This window comes from Cryptomeria japonica, chromosome 2 (assembly GCF_030272615.1).
Source record: "Cryptomeria japonica chromosome 2, Sugi_1.0, whole genome shotgun sequence".
Taxonomy (NCBI): domain Eukaryota; kingdom Viridiplantae; phylum Streptophyta; class Pinopsida; order Cupressales; family Cupressaceae; genus Cryptomeria; species Cryptomeria japonica.
The window spans coordinates 606,379,239-606,398,138 of NC_081406.1; the positions used below are offsets into that span (position 1 = coordinate 606,379,239).

The window sequence follows — 18,900 nt, forward strand, 5'->3', positions numbered from 1 at the left end:
TCAGATAACTGATGAGAAAGATGCTATGAAGGATCATTGTCAGAAAATTACTCAGGAGAACACTATCTTGAAGAATGAGATGCAAGCCCTAACTATGAGAATGTGCAAGGAGATTGGGGGCAGAAAGAGAAATGAAGAAAACCTAGCTCAAGCGTTGAAGTATAGATCTGAGGAATGCAACAGACCGACTCATGAGAATGATATGCTGAAACTTGAATTGGTCCAGTCCCAAAAAAATGAACATGAACTTGAGAGACAGATTATAATCATGAGAGATGACTTGGTTATTTCAAATGAGTACAAGGACAAGTTCAAGGATAGCTCTGCTAAAATAGATGAACTGTTGAAGAATCAGAGAGATGGTAATGATAGGAGAGGTCTTGGTTATGAAGAAGGAGAAAGATCCAGCACTGCACAATAGAAGGAAAATAATACCAACAACTAGAACCAGAAATCATTGGTAAGACAACCTAATGCTCACAAATTCAATGGTACATGCTTTGTTTACAATAAATACGGTCATATGGCTAGTCAATGCAGAAATAGGAATAATCAAAACATCACATCATTCATTGGTTTTGGAAATGTAAGATATCGTGCATGTAGCAAATTTAGACACATGGATAACCAATGCAGATCAAATGGAAATCAAGGAAATCAAAGGGTTAACAAGGCAATTCAAAAGAACAATATTGTCTGTTATGCATGCAACAAGATTGGGCATATTGCTAAATATTGCAGAAGTAAGAACCCACTGGAAACTAATGGAAATGCAAATGAGAATGGGAAAGGAAAAAGTGGAAGACATCAGGAAATAGCATGAGAAAAGATGGGCAAGAAGATTGGATACACAACCGATAGATCACCCATCAGAGTCATCAAGTCCTACATTGGTAGCAAAGACAACCGGTAACTAAGGCACTTTGCCTTAGGGGTAACCAAATTATTGAAGATCATGAAAATACCCCGGATTAGGTCTGTAGTCAGAAAATTATGATTGCGGATTTGTACTGAGGAGATTTCAAATGTTTACCGGAACCTACTTGCAAACTATGTGAACCGGTCAAGCCTAACTGACAAATTTATGACAATGAAAAATTAGGGTTAATGGCGATAAAAATGAAAGGTTAAGTTATTTTCTTCACACAAGAATCGAGCATTCAAATGAGAAAATTCCTAGAGCGCTTGAGAGTTCAAGATGATTTGAGCGAGCACTTTCTTTCAAGGCAATTTGATCTCCCGACAACTTTTCAAGGTATTTTCGTGTTGCAGAAACCCTAGTTTTGATATCTGGTTATAATGGCTTCATCTTCATCTTGTATCAATACTCCTTTGGTGGTTGAGATCAAGAACCTCCCTCGACCAATTTTTAAGATGCATCCTTTTAAGTCACTTTTGGATGAACCATTGGGTGCATTTTCAAAGGTTCACCATGGAGTTCTTCATATTGAGGATATTAGGGCCTATATCCATTGAGATATTGAGGAACTTGGAGGATATGAGTTGTCCCATGTTTTCACAGAAAAAAAAATCACCGACAACAAGCTCAAACCAGAATTTGCACACCTGCAGAGGAAGGGTTTTTCACAGTTCATAGATTTTCCAACTTTTGATGAGGCAGAATGGGTGCAATATGTTTTAAGCTACATTCATGGAGATTTCATCTGGTTGGACCGGTCGTACAAGATCATGGAGGAAGTCATAAAAAATGTCACCTATTTACACAAAATCGGAGGCATTCCTAGCACAAGGTCTAAGTTATCTAACACGGAGCTCAATAAACTTACTGGCACAACTTTCAAAAGACGTCTTTTAAGAGTAGATGATGTCAAGGATATAGATGTGAAGTTTACAGTGATGATTATCGGATATAAGGTTTATCAGTAAAACTAGTTAAACTCTATCTCTGGTAACACAATTTTGATGGCACATCAAATGGTTAAGGAGGATACCCATTATGATCTATGTAGTGTAATGTTGAAAGAACTCATGACTGACCTACAGAAGATCAAGCAAGACAAGAAGAATACCTTCCGGTATGGATCTCTAGTTATTTGTTTGGTATTTTACTTTTTGGGCACTGTTCCCAGTTTTGGCAAGATTCAATGGGCTTTTGACTGCCTAGTAGCAACTCAAATAGCACAAATTTTGGATAGGAAAGGGGACAAGCTTAGCAAGGTAAATTTACGGGCGTTTTTTTGAGACATTCCAAGAAGAAATGAAGAATAGGTCCCAAATCCCCAAATCTATAATAGAAAAATATAAGGATACAATTGGTTTTATGGTCAATAAAAATGAATGTATGATAGAGGTTGTACAACCTATAATAATCTGGATAATGTCAATGGGATATGAGGTAGTCGAGGTCCTACTAGATGCCTATGCACAACAGCTATTGTAGGCATCGGTAGATGAGAAGGAAGAAAAATTTGGCACTGCCCAGGAGAAAGGTTTGAAAGTTCATCAGGAACGGGTAGCTCCAGCAATTAGAAAGAAAATGACTAAGGTGGTAGCGAAAACACTAATTAGTGAAGGTCATGATAGGGCCAAGGTTGAGCATAAAGTCAAAAATTTGGAAGGATGGGGGAAGGAAGAAATGAAGTAGAAGAGAAAAGAGGAAAGGGAAGCCCAGAAAGCAGCTTAGGCTACGCCCAATGTGGTCTCGGTTACAACAGAAACTTCCAAACAACCGGAGGAATCCACAACTAAGCCTGCTAGTGAGAAACTGGTAGAGACACCTAAGAAGAAGCAAAAGGCTACCCGACAGTATATGACTGTTTCTTATGAAGAAACAAAGTCTGATGCATAAATTAAGGAGGTTCCCAAAAAGAAAGGCATTTTTTCTAGAGTTGTGAAGGAGAAGAAAGAGGAACAAAAGCAAGAATCAGTCAACGAGACTCCCCATAAGCCAAAGATTACAATTGTACATAAGAGAAAACCTAAATCAGATGAGTAGTCCAAACTGGAACCCAAAAGAAGAACCGGTAAGGAGAAGATGAATGCTCGAGATTTGATTGATCAGATAATAAATGATAGTAATTTAGATATTTTTTGTTCATTCTTTGATAATTTCAATGAGGTGGACAAGAAGCATATTGTAGAGGCTATTCTTTCGTATCTTGATTATTTTAGTAAGACATTGATTGAATTGGAGAAAATTTTGCCTAACGAGTTATATGATAAGTTAGAGGTCAGGAAACTACACACTCAGTCTTTGGACTGACAGGTTAAGGAGATCAAATTGGTCAATCTTTGTCCCACAATAACTCCTCCGGAGATGGCTAACTTGATCAATAAAACATGCACATCATAATTCAACCCTAAGCATAGAATAACGAGTCTTATGTTGGACAGATTATAAGAGATTAGGAAGGAAATAATTGATATCTGGGTCAGGATTCTTTTGGGTTTAGGCTATGAGTTGAGTTCCAGTTTTGTGCAATCCCAAAATATACAGTTGCCTAAGGATAAGCAACTGACAGATCAACAAAGTGTAGATACTGAGAAACTGACTAGGACTCCACTGGATACCACTGTACCAGTTACTGAGTAATGTTTTGTATCAGAGGATATACCGATAGAAAATGTACAGATTGCAAAGGATACAGAGGCAAATACAGTTAAGGATTCAGAGAATAAGGATACAAAGGATGTACAGGTTTTGGATAAGGCACGAAGTGGTGAAGCCATCGGTGCACAAGAGTTGAAAGATTCTAAAGTTATCTAACCAGTTGATAAGGGTAAGGAGATTGTGGTGGATCTCTCCTCTGACTTGGCAATTGACACTTCGGTAGACACTTAAAAAAAACTATTTTAATTGTTTTTAATTTCCTCACATAATTAATTAATTAACTATGTTAATTCAAAGTCTCCTCAATATTAATTAATTATAATTAATATTGTCACTATAGTATGTAATTGATTTATTTAATAAATCAATCCCTCTCTTTATCCTTCTAAAAATTAAATCCTCACAAATCTTCTTATTGGCTAATTAATTTCAATTAATTACTTAACCCACATGATTCCTACAAATCATCTTCCTAATCCATCATTAACCTAAAAAATTCTTCTAGAAATTTCCTAAACTCACTTAACCTTATTCTTCTAATTTTTAATTCCCTCCACTCATTCTCTCTCCTAGTCAAATCCTCCTACAAATCCTATCCCACCTAATCTTTCCTCTAATCCCCCTCCTAATGAGTTGCTAGTGGCTAATCATCATGATTAGCCACAAAGTCAACTCCTTGTCCCTTCCATCTAACCACTAGCTTTAAATGCTCTTTTCCTAGGTGAATGCGAGATTTTCAAAATCTCACATTCCTCTAGGCATCTCCTCTCCCAAGGAATTTTTAATTCCTTCTTATTCCTCCAATCCCCATGATCATTCATTTTTGGAGAATTTTAAATTCCTCCTCTCCATTCTTCAAAGGAATGTCCCATCCCTGGCTCTTCTCAAGGCACATTTGGAAGTCTTCCCAATGCACCTTGAGTAGTATGGAGACAAGAAATGCCTTTAAGGTATATCTCTTGGTCTCCACACCCTCTATTGGGCCTTGTGTGAGCTCACAAGAAATCCTAACCCTTCATCTTGATTCCATCCTATCCATCCATTTTTCCTCTCCTCTTCATATAAATTGAGGACTCCATCCCTTCATTCTGCATCTCCAAGTTTAGTAATCTTATGCTGCTAATTTGAGCCTAGAAAAGTCATCTTAGCACCCTTACCATGTCAAAATCACCTCCCATCCATACTTGATCATCTCATCCCTATCATCCCTCAAGATCCATCTTATTTGTGCACAATATTGGAGAGCCATCCACATCAAGTAAGCAAAGGGATCACATCAAGTGAGCAAAGGGATCACATCAAGTGGAGCATCATCCAAGGGTGCCTTCACTTCATCAAGCTCCATCCAAAGGAGAAGGCATAAGGTTTGTGAGGTATATGCATCTCATTCTTGTTTTTGTGTGATTCAAGTTATGCCTTTTGATTTCATATGTTTCTATGATTGATTTGCATGATTTTGCTAACTATCCTATCTCATCAGATCTTTTCCCCTCTTCAACTTTTGTCATAGCTAAAGTAAATTTACCACAACTTTCTATCAGTTTTGACAAACCCTACCACAAAACATCACCGACAGAGAAGATTTTGGCAGCAACAGCTCTTCAGGCATAGTTGACTCAAGAATTGGCTCAGGAAGAGTCAAAGGACAGTAAATTGATTGAACATAATTTTGAGGTTTTGAACCGGCTAGTCCCTGAATTTCAAGCTCAGGAAGGTGCAAGCTCTTCAGGTAAACTAGAAGAAATTATTGATTTTATCCCCAAGCACTATGATTCTTTATTGAAATTTTCACTAACAGAGGCTAAAGAAAATTTTGTGGCAGCTCGGAAGTTAACATTTTTGCAAATGATTGAGATTGATAAGGAGAAACTCCAAACCTACTTGCAATCCATTGATGTAGGTTTGGCTATAGGAGGTAGTGCATATAATACTTGTCTAGATTTTGATAAGCTCACCAGCTCTATAGACAAGTGACTGTCAAACTGTAAGAAAAACTTAATTCAAATTTCTAACTCTTGCAACCTAGCAGTCAATCTAACAAACTCTTTGGATGGTCCAATTTTGGTAGTCTTGGATCAAATTTTGAAATGGAGAAGGACAGGGACAGTATAATAAAGAGAGCAAATGAGCTCCAAAATTTGATATGTCCCCGACTTGATAATTTGTTGTTTCATAAAACAGAGTTTATTTCTAACTTGCAGAAGGAGGATCCCACTACATCAGAAGAAATTGAGTATCATTCCAATCTCTTGAATGGGTTCATCTCCATTCTCAATTCACTTAAGCAAAGTTGGGATACCTGCTTTTCATTTTTGAAAAATATTTATGTATGTATGTTTTTTGAAGTTTGTATAGTACCGACTCATGTTTAGAACTGTATAGAATTATTTGTCGGCACACCACTTTGTCATTGATGTCAAAGGGGGAGGAATAAGTGAAAAATGTATATATTTCTCAAGGGGAGCATTGGATGTATATAAAAAATTCATGTACAAGTCAGGAGGTTATGCAGATTAAGGGTTGACACCATTTTTCACATGAGTGTTGCCATCAATGCCAAAGGGGGAGATTGTTGGCAATTGACACTCATCTGGTAAGAGTTAATGGCATTTTGGGTTGTCATTGATGGCAACTCATTATCTTAGGGTAAATGGTTTCATTATTTGATTAACCCGCATTCATTGCACTTAACTGGTATTCACATTGCTTTACACTGGTACTAACATTCACTTCATACCCAGCTAAGTCCTAATCCCGGTATCATGTACATGGAACCCGGTAATGGATAGGACCCAAATAGAAAATCCTTTGGTCCTGATTATTTCTTTCATGAATTTTGTGGTAATGTGTGATGGCCGACATGGTCATTCAGATTATGTTTGAAACTCATTATGTACCGGTAGTTGACATGTTTATATTTCTCATCGAAGCCAACATGGTAAAGTTGTAAGGATATTTAAGAAGATCATTTCAACGATAGATCAAATGTGTTGTAATATGAATTTTTGGTTGTGAATGTTTCAGTGGGTATCAATATACATTTTGGTCAGCGATTAGAAGCGTCTATGTGCAATTTCACGTGCACAACATAATTGGTAGAAGAATAGAGCACCAAACAATCAGTATACAAAAAAGGATATCAGAGCACTCACTAGAACTTATCTAGCATGGTCAGATGTAATTTATAAGTTCATTTTCATTTGTAAACACTTTGTAATATCATGTGTCAGTGAGACTTCTTATTTTGTGTTTAAGCAATGAGCTCTAAGCAGCTGACCTTTTTGCATGTGCAGACCCCCTCATGTAATCTTTGTATACCTTGATCAAGTAAATAGATATTGTGGGTATCAGCCCCACCGTGGTTTTTCCCTTTGCAAGATTTTTCACATATAAATCCTGGTGTTATGGTGTTGCCTTTCTATGTGTTATTTGGTGTATGCACTTTAATTTTATTTACTGTTAACCGGTTAATAAGCAATAAGTTCAAAACTAACATTGCCGGTAGAACATTGATTCCCCCCCTCTCAGTGTTCTTGGATTCCAACAAACCCAACAGCCCCATAACCCACTTATGAAATGACAAATTAGTGGTTATGTGAGGTGGCACGACAAGCTAAAAAAGGGTGTGCAACTCAACTACCAATGAGTAGGTTGGAGTTACACATGTAGCTAAAGTATTTTGCCATGTGTCGTCACATTAACCACTCCTAATAGCCTAAGGAAGCTTAAATAACATGTGTAGGAAAATAAATACCACCTAACATAAGCAAAAATTAATTTACCTACACTAACAAATACCCCTAATAGCATGGGAGAAGGTCTGTAGACCAAAAGAAGTTGGAGGAGAAGATCTTAGAAATTAGAGTATCATGAATGAAGCTTTGAGTGCTAAACTAGTATGAAAGCTATAAAGTAAAGTAGTGTAGAAACAGGTAAAAATATTTAAACATTAATGCCTTGATATCCTAGAGAAGACATGGATATTTACAATACAAAATACCTATTTGGGTTTAACTATAGGAAATTAATTACAATGTCACATGAATACTAACACACCACACAACATGGGTTATCGAGAATGGTGAACATGTATCCTTCAATAATAACTCTTGGGATAGACACAAGGCATTGCTGAATAATGAAGAGTTAACTAAGATGAGAGAGTTGTTTGGAGAGGAAGGGGCGGGGGGGAGAAATTTAAAGATTACATGGAGAAGAATTAGACAAATGGAAGAGTCAGATGAATGATGAAATCATTTCAAAGGTTGGACCTAAATAAATAATAGAAGAAGTTGATCATCAATACTCTCGAAGAAAAAAGGACTTGGCTAGTGTGTGTGGTAGATGAGATCAAATGGTGTGCATCAAAGAAAGGATCTTACTGTGTTTTAATAGGTAATGAGTTAGAAGAAGTAGTATTTATACTAAAGGTTTGGTCATCACAATTTTTTAAACAAAAATTACCCTCTAAGGCAAGAGTCTTTACATGGGCAACCATACAAGAAAGGATCTTAATGAGAGATTGGCTATTGAAATATTGATACCAAAGCCCTCGTAGATTCCCCCTCTACAAAAAGGGAGAGGAAACTACTAACCATTTACTCAGTACAATGTGTTTTGGCTCAAAAAATTTGGCAACATATTTTGGATAGGCTAAGTTGTAGTGCCCCATGCCCTAGTATCCTAATCGAGTTGTTTATAGGGTGGTTGATTTTGAAGAAGAAAAGTTACTTTTGCAATCTTATGGACAAAAATTAAATCAACAATAGTCTAGGAGATATAGAAAGAGAATAATAGATATAGAAAGAGAGGAATATATTCATTCCAAAACAAAGAGATGCATGTGACTATGCTAATCAGTAATCTAGGAAACACTATAGTTGAATGGTAAATAATGTAGCAAGAAGCCAAAAAATAAAGAAAAGTGTCTTCACTTCTTGGGATGAGAGGATCAAGATGAGGTGTCGTGATTGAAGACTCCCCCTTTTTATAGGGTTGTATGAGTTTATCCATTAAGTGATTATAGAGTTGAGATGACTTGAAAACTCCTTGAGGATGGGTGGATTAAAGCAAATTTAGATGGGTTTTCTTGGGGAAATCCATGCCAATTGTGGGGTAGGATGCATAGTGAGATATGGAAAGGGGAAATTCCTGGCCTTCAAGGTAGAGAAACTTTTGGATGGAACCAATGATGAAATGAAGATGGAAGTGTCTTGGCTAACTATGAGGATAATTAAGAAGTCTAGATATAGTCATGTACACCTCAAAGGAGATACTTTAATTGTGATAAACATGATTAGATAGGGTTGAAAACAAAATTGGTATTGAACCTATTCATTATTTGATATATGAATGGGAAGATTATCAAATTTGTCATACATACCGTGAGAGAATAAAATAGTTGATCAACTCACAAATTGGGCAATCAATAAACTAGAGGACAATGATGTATCATACTTGTGGGATGTTTGTCACGAGGTGCTAGAGATAGCCAATTTAAGGATTGCGAAAAACTCATTTAAAACATTCAATTGTTGTCATTATATGGATCTAGTCGAACATAGTCAATTTAAGAGTGGTATCATTCGTAGTAAAAACATATGTAGTTATGATGATGGCTTTAAAAGTAGAGTTTGGGAACACTTACAATCCAAAAATGGAAGCCAAATTTAGGTTGAAAGTTTTAGAGAGGCAAATGGCCTACAGAGGAAATAATTTTGATAGGATAATGCATGAGGTATTTAAATGTGCATCTCCGATGATGTTGCAAGTTCTCAAAATGGTGCTTGGGGACGAATATTTGAGCCTCAACTACAAATATAGGACAAGTTTGATATTGCATCTCTCTTTTTGGCATGGCTAATGGAATTTGAGGAGAGCTCAAAAGTGTAGAGGATCACCGAGGCTTGTGTGAGAGCAAAGTGGAGGGTAGACATGAAAAAGTTTCTTAAGATGGTGGTTTAGGGAATTGGTTTGAGGCCACAGGGACAATATTGACCACAAATCTACTAGAGGTTCAACAGTTCGCTAGTCTTTTATGTTATGGAGGACAAAGATGAAAAAATATTTAGGAAGGTGCAACCGTTGTAAGAGTGGAGTTTGTAAAAGATATGTTGACTAGAGGGACAATTGGGAAGCTAACACATGTAGGAAAGGTCGCAATAGTTCACACCTCTGTCACTCCTCATGGTTAAAGAAGTAAAGGGACATTTTTTTGGCAAAAAATAATTTATTAGGGAGTTGGAAGAACCTTTTGGTGATAATGATCATTGACACAATTATAATGGTGCTATATGCATGGATTGCAAAGATTTTTTTTATCAAAATTAGGAGTGACTCCTAGCCACATTTATCTATAAAAAATGAATATCAACACACACACACACACACACACACACACACACACACACACACACACACACACACACACACACACACACACACACACACACACACACACACACACACACACACACACACACACACACACACACACACACACACACACACACACACACACACACACACACACACACACACACACACACACACAATAAATAAATATAAATATGTACAAATATAAGTATATTAACACAAACAAACAAACATGTATATGTATATGTGTATGTGTATGTGTATGTATATGTATATGTATATGTGTATGTGTGTATATATGTATATATACATATATATGTATGTGCGTGGATACACATATGTATGCATGTGTGTGTGTGTGTGTGTGTGTGTGTGTGTGTGTGTGTGTGTGTACACATATAAACTAGCTCAGATGCTGCCTCTCCTACTACTTTTGGTGTTTCTCCCGATTCTTGATCAACTAAATAAACAGATGAAACTCCAACCACTGACCGAGTCAACGTAAAATGGATCGACAGGAACTGGGATTGGTTCATCGATTATGGGATATGGATCTCAATCTCGCTTTCAAATCAATCACTTGTCAATCTTATTATATACGTAATGGCTGACATGAGATCCCGCCTATAGATAGTAGGGAAATCATTTATTCTCATTAAAAAACCCTTAAAACTGCCCTACCTCTATCTTGTTTTGTTTTCAAGTCCTCTCCCCTTTCTCATGACAAGTGGGAAAACCTGAATCAAGCATGTTTCGGCAGTACTAGGGACTAGTTTCAATAGAGATATGGTAATGTCGGGATAGATGGGAACACTAGCTACTTCTGGACGTCGGGTGGGTGGGTGGATGATAGAACTATAAGTCCCACCTACTATGCACGTATACATGCACATATATATACATGTATACATAAATACACACACACACATAAAGAGAGATAGAAATACCTAGCAAAGAGATAGAGACACAAATACATATATAGATGCTAAGGTATAGGAAGAGAGAGGGAGAATGATAGAGAGAGAAGGATGGATAGAAAGAGGGAGACATATCTAGAGATAGAAAATGAGATAGGAAGACAAATATATAGATGAAGATAGAGGGAGAGGGCGATGAATAGATATAGAGATAGAAAAAGGTGAAGTCAAAGATAAATATATTAGAGATAATGAAGTAGGGATAAATAGGATGACAAAGAGGGAGATAAACGAGGAAGAGATAGAGAAATATAAAGGAAGAGGAAGATAGATAGATAGATAGGGAGATAGAAAGGGGGATAGATAGAGAGACATGGAGGGGGGTATGGAGAAGGATGGAGGAAGAAAGCCAGAGATAGATAAAGAAGGGTAAATAGTGAGATAGAGGTAGGGAAAGGTAGAAATACATAGAGAGTGTGACAGAGGAAGAGGGGAAGGGACAAACTAATTGTGTTTAGAGGGAGAGAGATGTAGAGAGAGATGGATAGGGAGAGAGATATGAAGATAAGAGGATGGAGGTATAGATAAATATGGATAGAAAGAAAAAGAGAGTATAATAGATGGAGAGAGAGAGAGAGAGAGAGAGAGAGAGAGAGAGAGAGAGAGAGAGAGAGAGAGAGAGAGAGAGAGAGAGAGAGAGAGAGAGAGAGAGAGAGAGAGAGAGAGAGAGAGAGAGAGAGAGAGAGAGAGAGAGATTAATACACATGTATAGGTAGAAGGAGGTTGATGGAGGGAGATAAATAGAGAGAAGAGACCCCCTCTCTCCCCCCCACACACACACATGACAATTCAAACTATAAAAGTAAGAGCATTTATGACCAATGTGACAATTGTTATAAAATTGTAATTTATTATAGTCAAGGTTAGAGTTCGAGTTATTATTGTCTTGATTAAATTGTTTGAGCATAAATTCTATTTTTTGCTTCGTAAATTGCAACCAAAGTTGCAAAGATTGATATTTTAGGCTGTCTCAAGTATAGGGGAGGTCATAAGGAAGACCTCCTCCCCAATCAACATGATTAGCTTACAAGCCACTTATTTAACCTAGAAGCTACAATGGAAGTCCAAGAGCCACCACTTGGACTTCCATCACAAGATGTCACATTGGGGATTTGAACATGGACCTCCATTTTGAGAACCTTATGGCCTTGTAACTAGAGCACAACCCCATTGACATAAATTCTAATTTTTTTGCTATCATAATATAAAAACATTTTTTAGTTAAAATTTAAAAGTTTGTGCCTAATAAATTCTCCATCCTATCCTTGATGTGTTTGCCATCTCTTCCTATAATAAGATTAAAGCTCTCTTGGTAAGCTCCCATTCAGTTGAATATTAATACAAAAATCCTTTGTCCAATGCTTAAAATTTGACGTGATCAGGATCTGACACTAATTGAAATGAAGTACTGTAAGTGGAAATGCTTCTTACATTAATATTTTGAGAGTTTTACACAAATTTTAATCTTTTGACAATTATAGAAAACATAAACACATTTAAATAAAAACTAAATGCTGTAACATAGATGTATGTGGGAAAACCCTTTTAGGAGGAAAACTCCACACTCCAAAGCAACTCAATATCTTATTCAATAAGTAAACTCTTCCTACACTAATATTACAAAGGTAGTGCTTTGGAATTTTTAAAATTTTAACAATTTCAATAATTTAAAAAAGTAGAAACATCTTTTAATAGAAAATAAACAATAAATACCACAACACAAGTGTATGTGGGGAAAATACTTTTAGGAGGAAATCCCCACACTCCAAAGTAGCCTAATATATTATTGATTGTTGGCCATTTGGTGGGATTGATTATATGTTGCATTGATGTTTTGTCATTGATGCCAACACTAGTTGTTTGGATGCTTTACCGACACCCTTTTGGTCCCGGTAGGTTGAGTGGTTTCTGGTTGTTTTGGATTTGACATGATCCAGTAAGCTCGGGTATGGTTTGGTTATGGAATTGGCTTGTTTATGATACTCATGATCATATTTAGTAAGTTGGTTTTGGTCTGGTGATCGGATGCTATCCTGTTTGCTTAAAAGCTTGGTTTATGGTTCCGGCGAGGGTTTCACCGACAAATTTTTTGATGAAGATCTTTGACGAACTGCATAAGTGGTGTTGGTTTAGCTTCTGGTGGAGTTTTAGGATGTTGTTGGTGATCATGTTTGAGTCTTGGTAAATGGAGATCAATGTTGTAGCGTGTGGACCTATACTGGGTCCTGGTTGATCTAGGTTATGGACCGGTTTTTATGTAATGTGTGGATTGGACCTCTCGATGTGTTTCCGGGATGTCTTATGTGTTGGATATTATTTGTTTGGTCGAAGGCTGACATGGTTTGTAATTATGTAATTGGTTTATTATCTGGTGGTTGACTTGATTGTTTATGGTCGAGGGTTTGTATATATAATGTAAGATCTCATAGTAGATCATCATGAGATAGGATAAGATAGATGCCAAGGGATATGTAATGTGCGGATAATGTAATATCATTCATGCAGAGGATTTGGTCAATCATTGGAGATCAAATTGGATTTATGTAAGAGGATTTAGTCCTCTGGTATTGAGCTTAACCGAAACTATACTCAAGCATAGGAGATGCTATCTTTTGCAGTTCAACACTTCTTCGGATTGTAGTCTAGATTTCTATGTAGTCAGTGAGGTTCCTTTTGTGATGAGGAGTGCACTCTAGGCTATTGGCCTTCTTGCAAGTGCAAGCCCCTCAATTGTAATTCACATACTTATTGCATAAGTATTATTTGACTGTGGGTAGGCTTCCCATCGTGGTTTTTCCCTTTACCGGGTTTCCACGTATAAATCTTGGTGTCATATGGATGATATTTATTCTGTGATTATTGTTTATGCTTAATTGGTTTAACTACTATTCCAGTATTAAAGTTTTAATTGCTTAAGATTTTGGTAATCCGTGACAACTGACTCACCCACCCCCTCAGTCGTCTTCCAGTTATTTGAACTATTTAATAGAGTAAACTATAATTACAATACACTTACAAATAAATCCTTAACAAGAGTATCACAATCCAAAGATCCAGGTGAATTCTTACAACTTAATATATTATCGATAAAAATCTACACAAAAGTTCCATCTCAAGCACCTAATATATAGATACAAAACCTAAAACCATCAAATGGTATGTCAAAACCCATGAGATAGAACCACTAAAAAATGATGCTCAGATTATCCGTAATTAAATATGCATTATGTTGTGTCATAATACACATCATAAGTTGGTCAATAAGTGTAAATCCCCTCCAGAGCTCTTCCAAGCATCCAATAACTTTTTAAATTTTATATATAAGTTTTGAAAGGTTGTAACTTTTGATCCAATGGATCGAGATTGAGTCCATTTTTTTTTAAAATGAACTATTCAAAGAGATCTATGCAATGCCACCCTATAGGTGGTGCTAAGCAACCATTTTAATTTTATTTTGGCAGTAAATTTATAATCCATGAATTGAGTTTTTGCATTTTATTATAAAACACACCTTTGTAATATTAACATTAGGAGCAAGTTGAGACAACTTTCCCAACAAGATGTTTGGAACTAGTTTACAAATGTGTTAAATTCTAAGAAATATTATACAAATTGATCATACTTCACCCTAGTTCATTTCCAAGAGCGTATATTTGACCTTTGTGCGTACCAACCCAATCTTCAATGTGAACCTAAATTGATGCACGCAAATTTGAATTAGCAAGAAACAACTTGATGTAATTTACTCAATCTTAATTTTTGATGTTTGCTCGAGGTAAAGATAAATGATACACCTTGAGGAATATGCTAGATTGTGATGGTCACGTTCTCCTATGTTATACCCTAATGGATTGACTTTATGACTCTAGGCGAAACAATCAAAGACAACATACAACCATCCAATGATTTTAGGACGGTGTCACAAGTAGACAAATTTAAAACATATTATCCTTTAAGCTCTTAGATTGTAAAATCTTCTTCTCACATTTGAATAAGATTTCAAATGAGGGAAAGAGTGCCTTTGAATATAACAATCAATTCCATGAATATACAATGTGCAAATGATTATCAACATGTAATTTTTTTTTTTTTTTTGGTTTGGTGAACATATTTTGATTGAAGAAGTAGGTCAAGTCTATAACCACAAATCTAAATGACAAAAAATACATATAAAAACTAAGAATACAACTCGAAAAATTATGATTAAGAAAGAAAAATCTATAATATTATGAATGAATTTTATTTATCAATATAGCAGTTTTAAATTAATTATGGTATTTGACACTAATCAAATGTGGTCCACGGGTGTGCAATTTTCAGCATTACATTGATAACATCGAAACCAACGGAAACATAGTAATTTTTTATTAAAAGTAAAATTTAGTTACAAAGAAGGGTAATTTTGTTTTTCGAAAGCACACAAATTACGGTAATGGAAAGCACTGCGGAATCTGACATTAGTATCAGAATCATAGTATCGAAAGAGCTTTGCGGAGAAATATGGATGCTGTACTTTTCGCTATTATTATAATAATTATCGTAGTGTTTTTCATCATCGTATTTATCATCACCATGGAGGGCACATGCAAATCAAATTCATCCAGTTGACTAGAGCAGGTCCAAGTCCCTCCCTGTTACATATCCGAAGGACTAATTTAAATTTTTGGGCTCCTTGGCCGATAGAAACCAATTGTAGTATTATCTTCAGAGTTTTTTGTGTTTGCAAGTAAATTTAAATGGATCGAGTGGGAAGAAGAGGTAGGGATAAGTTCATTGCGTGGGCATTGCTGGTGGTGCTTTTGGAGTCTAGTAACAGAAGGGTTTTGGGTTCTGGATCATGTCCCTTCAGCCAAGTGGCCTCCGCAGATGATCACCATCACCATGAAGGTCAGGAGCATTCCCATTCTCATTCTCATGGCGGGTTTGGGCATTCTCACCATCAACATCATCACCACGAAGGTCATATTCATGAGGACAAGGTTGAACTTTTAGGTCACGAGGATGAGGAGGGGCAGTTTCATTCTCATTCTCATCATGGGTGTGGGCATTCTCATCACGGTCATGACCATGAACACGAAGTACATTCTCATCACAAGCATCACCATGGCCATGAACTTGACGAGGGCCAAACAGCAAAGAAATTCAGACTTCAAGAAGAATTGGAAGAGGAGGAGGATCTAAGATTGTATGGATTTGATTCTCAGTATCATGACCATGATAATGAAGAGCACGCCCACAACCATTTACCAACTGCAGGTGCGACGCATCAACTTTCTTTCCCCAACGTCTGTTTTTCCACTGCCTTTGACTTTTTTTCATTTGGTTTGGTGAATCTTGGGCAAGGTATTAAGGGCTTCGTCATTTAAAATTGGATCATAATCTTAAGATTATTAAACATGGGCCAGTCTGAATTGCTACAATACAAACTGGCGACACTGCTGAACTTACGGGCTATCTTATTTTGAACCTTGGTTATACACATACAAGTGCTCCCTCGGCCATACACCACAACCCATTACACACTGGGTTGGATGTTTGTGAATAGATTACGCCATCTTAGCTTCCTATCATCAGTCATGTGAATAGGCAGTACTTTGGACAATTGGTTTCTAAAGATGGTTTGAATACCTGCAAGTTTCTAATTGCTTTAGGAACTTGGCTACAGAAAGGTTTAGGGAACCCACTTCTGTGATGTTTGGGACAGTTTTTTGTGATGTAATATAGACTCTGCTTTTTTTACACCAGAGTCTATATTACATCTATATAATAGAAAATTAAAGGACATTGGTCTTACTCAAGACTAATATTCTAGGGTATGTTACATGTTCTCTCAAGTGACAGAATATTCTAGGATATAAGTGTGAATATGTTCCAGTCACTCTTGTGGATGCGTGGGAGTTTGAATGCTCATTTGTAACTTCATCTGTAATCATCTTGGTTTTGGCGTTGGAAGGGGTTTTATGGGGAGATATCCGTGGGAAATTTTACACTTTAGTTCTTTGTATGAATTCTTGAATTTGCTGTTTTAGTTTGCTACTGCTTCGATTTCTTATAATATTGTAAAATTAGACGAAAATGAGATGAAGCTGTATTTGAGCTGGCGAAACTCATTGTTCATGTAATTCTATGCTTGTTTGGTATCCATGACGTGCCTGTTATTTGGGAGTTCCCCACCCAGAATAATTGATCTAGGAAACAAAAGGCATTGCCCATGTTAAAATCCATTCGTCACTCTTATTTGTCTCTATGGAGAGAGCAATACACCATTTAAAATCCACTAGTCAGCCTTTGTGGTTCCAGTAGAGAGAGCAGGTCCTATCGCAAGGCTTCAAAAAGGATTAAGTTTCGCACACATATGGCTTGACTAATATTATTATATTTGGAATGACCTAAAACAGCATAAGTTGAGTTAACAGAGCCATTTTGCAGTGAAAATGCCCTATAAAAGGGCAATAAAACCAAAGGAGGGCTACTGTGTTATTGGAGGACTCAAATTGAAAATTCGAAGTGTAAAATCCAAATAAGTGTCTCCCAAAGATGATACGATCTTACGTTGGCAAGGGCGAACAGAAAGCTTTCCATCCCAATTTGACCACATATTGGCACGGTAACTTAATGTTTCTCTTAAATCTCCATCATGTATAGCATTTTCTCTCTCTTGTAGACAAACTGTTTCAGACTGGAATCAGATCTTTTTTGATTGTACAGATAGGATGCATTTGTCTAGGATGTGGGAAGTATATTTCTTCATCTTCATTTCTGTACAAGGTTCATGGCTTGATTCTGAGGGTTTACTTCTAATATGAAGTGTCAGGATTTCAACTGTCTTTATGCTGCTATCAACATAAGATCTCTATTTTTATAAGTAGGAATGCTGTTAGGGTGGTTTGCATGAAGACCAACCTTTTGCATCTGTTGAAATGTCACATTATCTTGATAAATTGTTAAACTTACTTTAAAGAATGACTCTGTATTGTCACCCTTATGAATGCAAAGATTATTTTATATTATATAGTGTGAAAGTTAAATTGACTGTGATGCAATAATGTGGATGCTATGACTATTTGATCATGCGTATACGAGGATGAATAATTGTGATTTAGCATTTTATTCAGGCAATGACAAGGTTGCCCGCCCTTGCGTGTTTTCTGTTGGATAACGTGAACTCCCTCCAGGTGGTGGTCCTTTCTATCTTGAAAGTGGTGAGATCTTATATTATATGGGATTATATATTACTCATGCTGGTCAACAAGTGTATTGGTTTATACTATATAGGTAATCCGTAATAGTATTAAGATTTATCGTTGCACCGTGAAGTGGTGCCTTTGTGATATTCTAGATACTTATGAGTTCTCTTCATCTCTGCAATTAGTAAGACAAGCACTACAAAACTACAATGCAACTTCCTCCTAAGTAATTTATTGTGCAATGGTCTGTGGTAGATAGAATGGCTCGTGTAATTAAAAAAACCTGATTCTGCTCCAATGCAGAGGTCAATAGGCGTTGAGCATAATTATTAGGAGAATCAGGGGTATAGGTAGTAGTGTGGGGACAGGAATGTCAATCAAATTAGGGTATGCGAGTAAATGAACAAGGAGACAACTATATTATATGCAAATTTAGTCACCAGAAATTGTGGCCCTGTGGTTATGTAGATGGTATGTGGTCTGTGTTACTGTAATGGAGTTTCCTGGCAACTATGCTGTGGAGGAATAATCTTATAATTCCAAGTCTTTACAGGCTTCATTACATCATATTCTGTATATAAAGTTTAAACTGAGATATAGAGGGATCCGTTAATAAGAATTGGGACTCAAAGAAAACTATTTGTAAGGATTGATTTCCACTTAACTGGAGATAAGGGCCATAGTTCTGTCGTCACCATACTAGATGTCAAAACTGAAGATTGGTAGAAGTCTTGCTAAGCAGAATAATCAAGATAATCAAACCACTTCATGTGACATGCAACCAAGTAGG

At 36.5% G+C, this 18,900-nt stretch overlaps 1 protein-coding gene across 1 annotated transcript in view; it reads left to right on the plus strand.

Annotated features, from left to right (window-relative positions):
* The first annotated feature begins 15,337 nt into the window (after positions 1-15,337).
* Positions 15,338-18,900, plus strand: part of LOC131043861 (IAA-alanine resistance protein 1) — a 129,028-nt gene continuing 125,465 nt past the window's right edge. Inside the window, exon 1 of the mRNA XM_057977088.2 lies at positions 15,338-16,179. Coding sequence (XP_057833071.2) covers positions 15,660-16,179 — 520 coding nt within the window. The 5' untranslated portion in view covers positions 15,338-15,659. The remainder of the gene's footprint in view (positions 16,180-18,900) is intronic.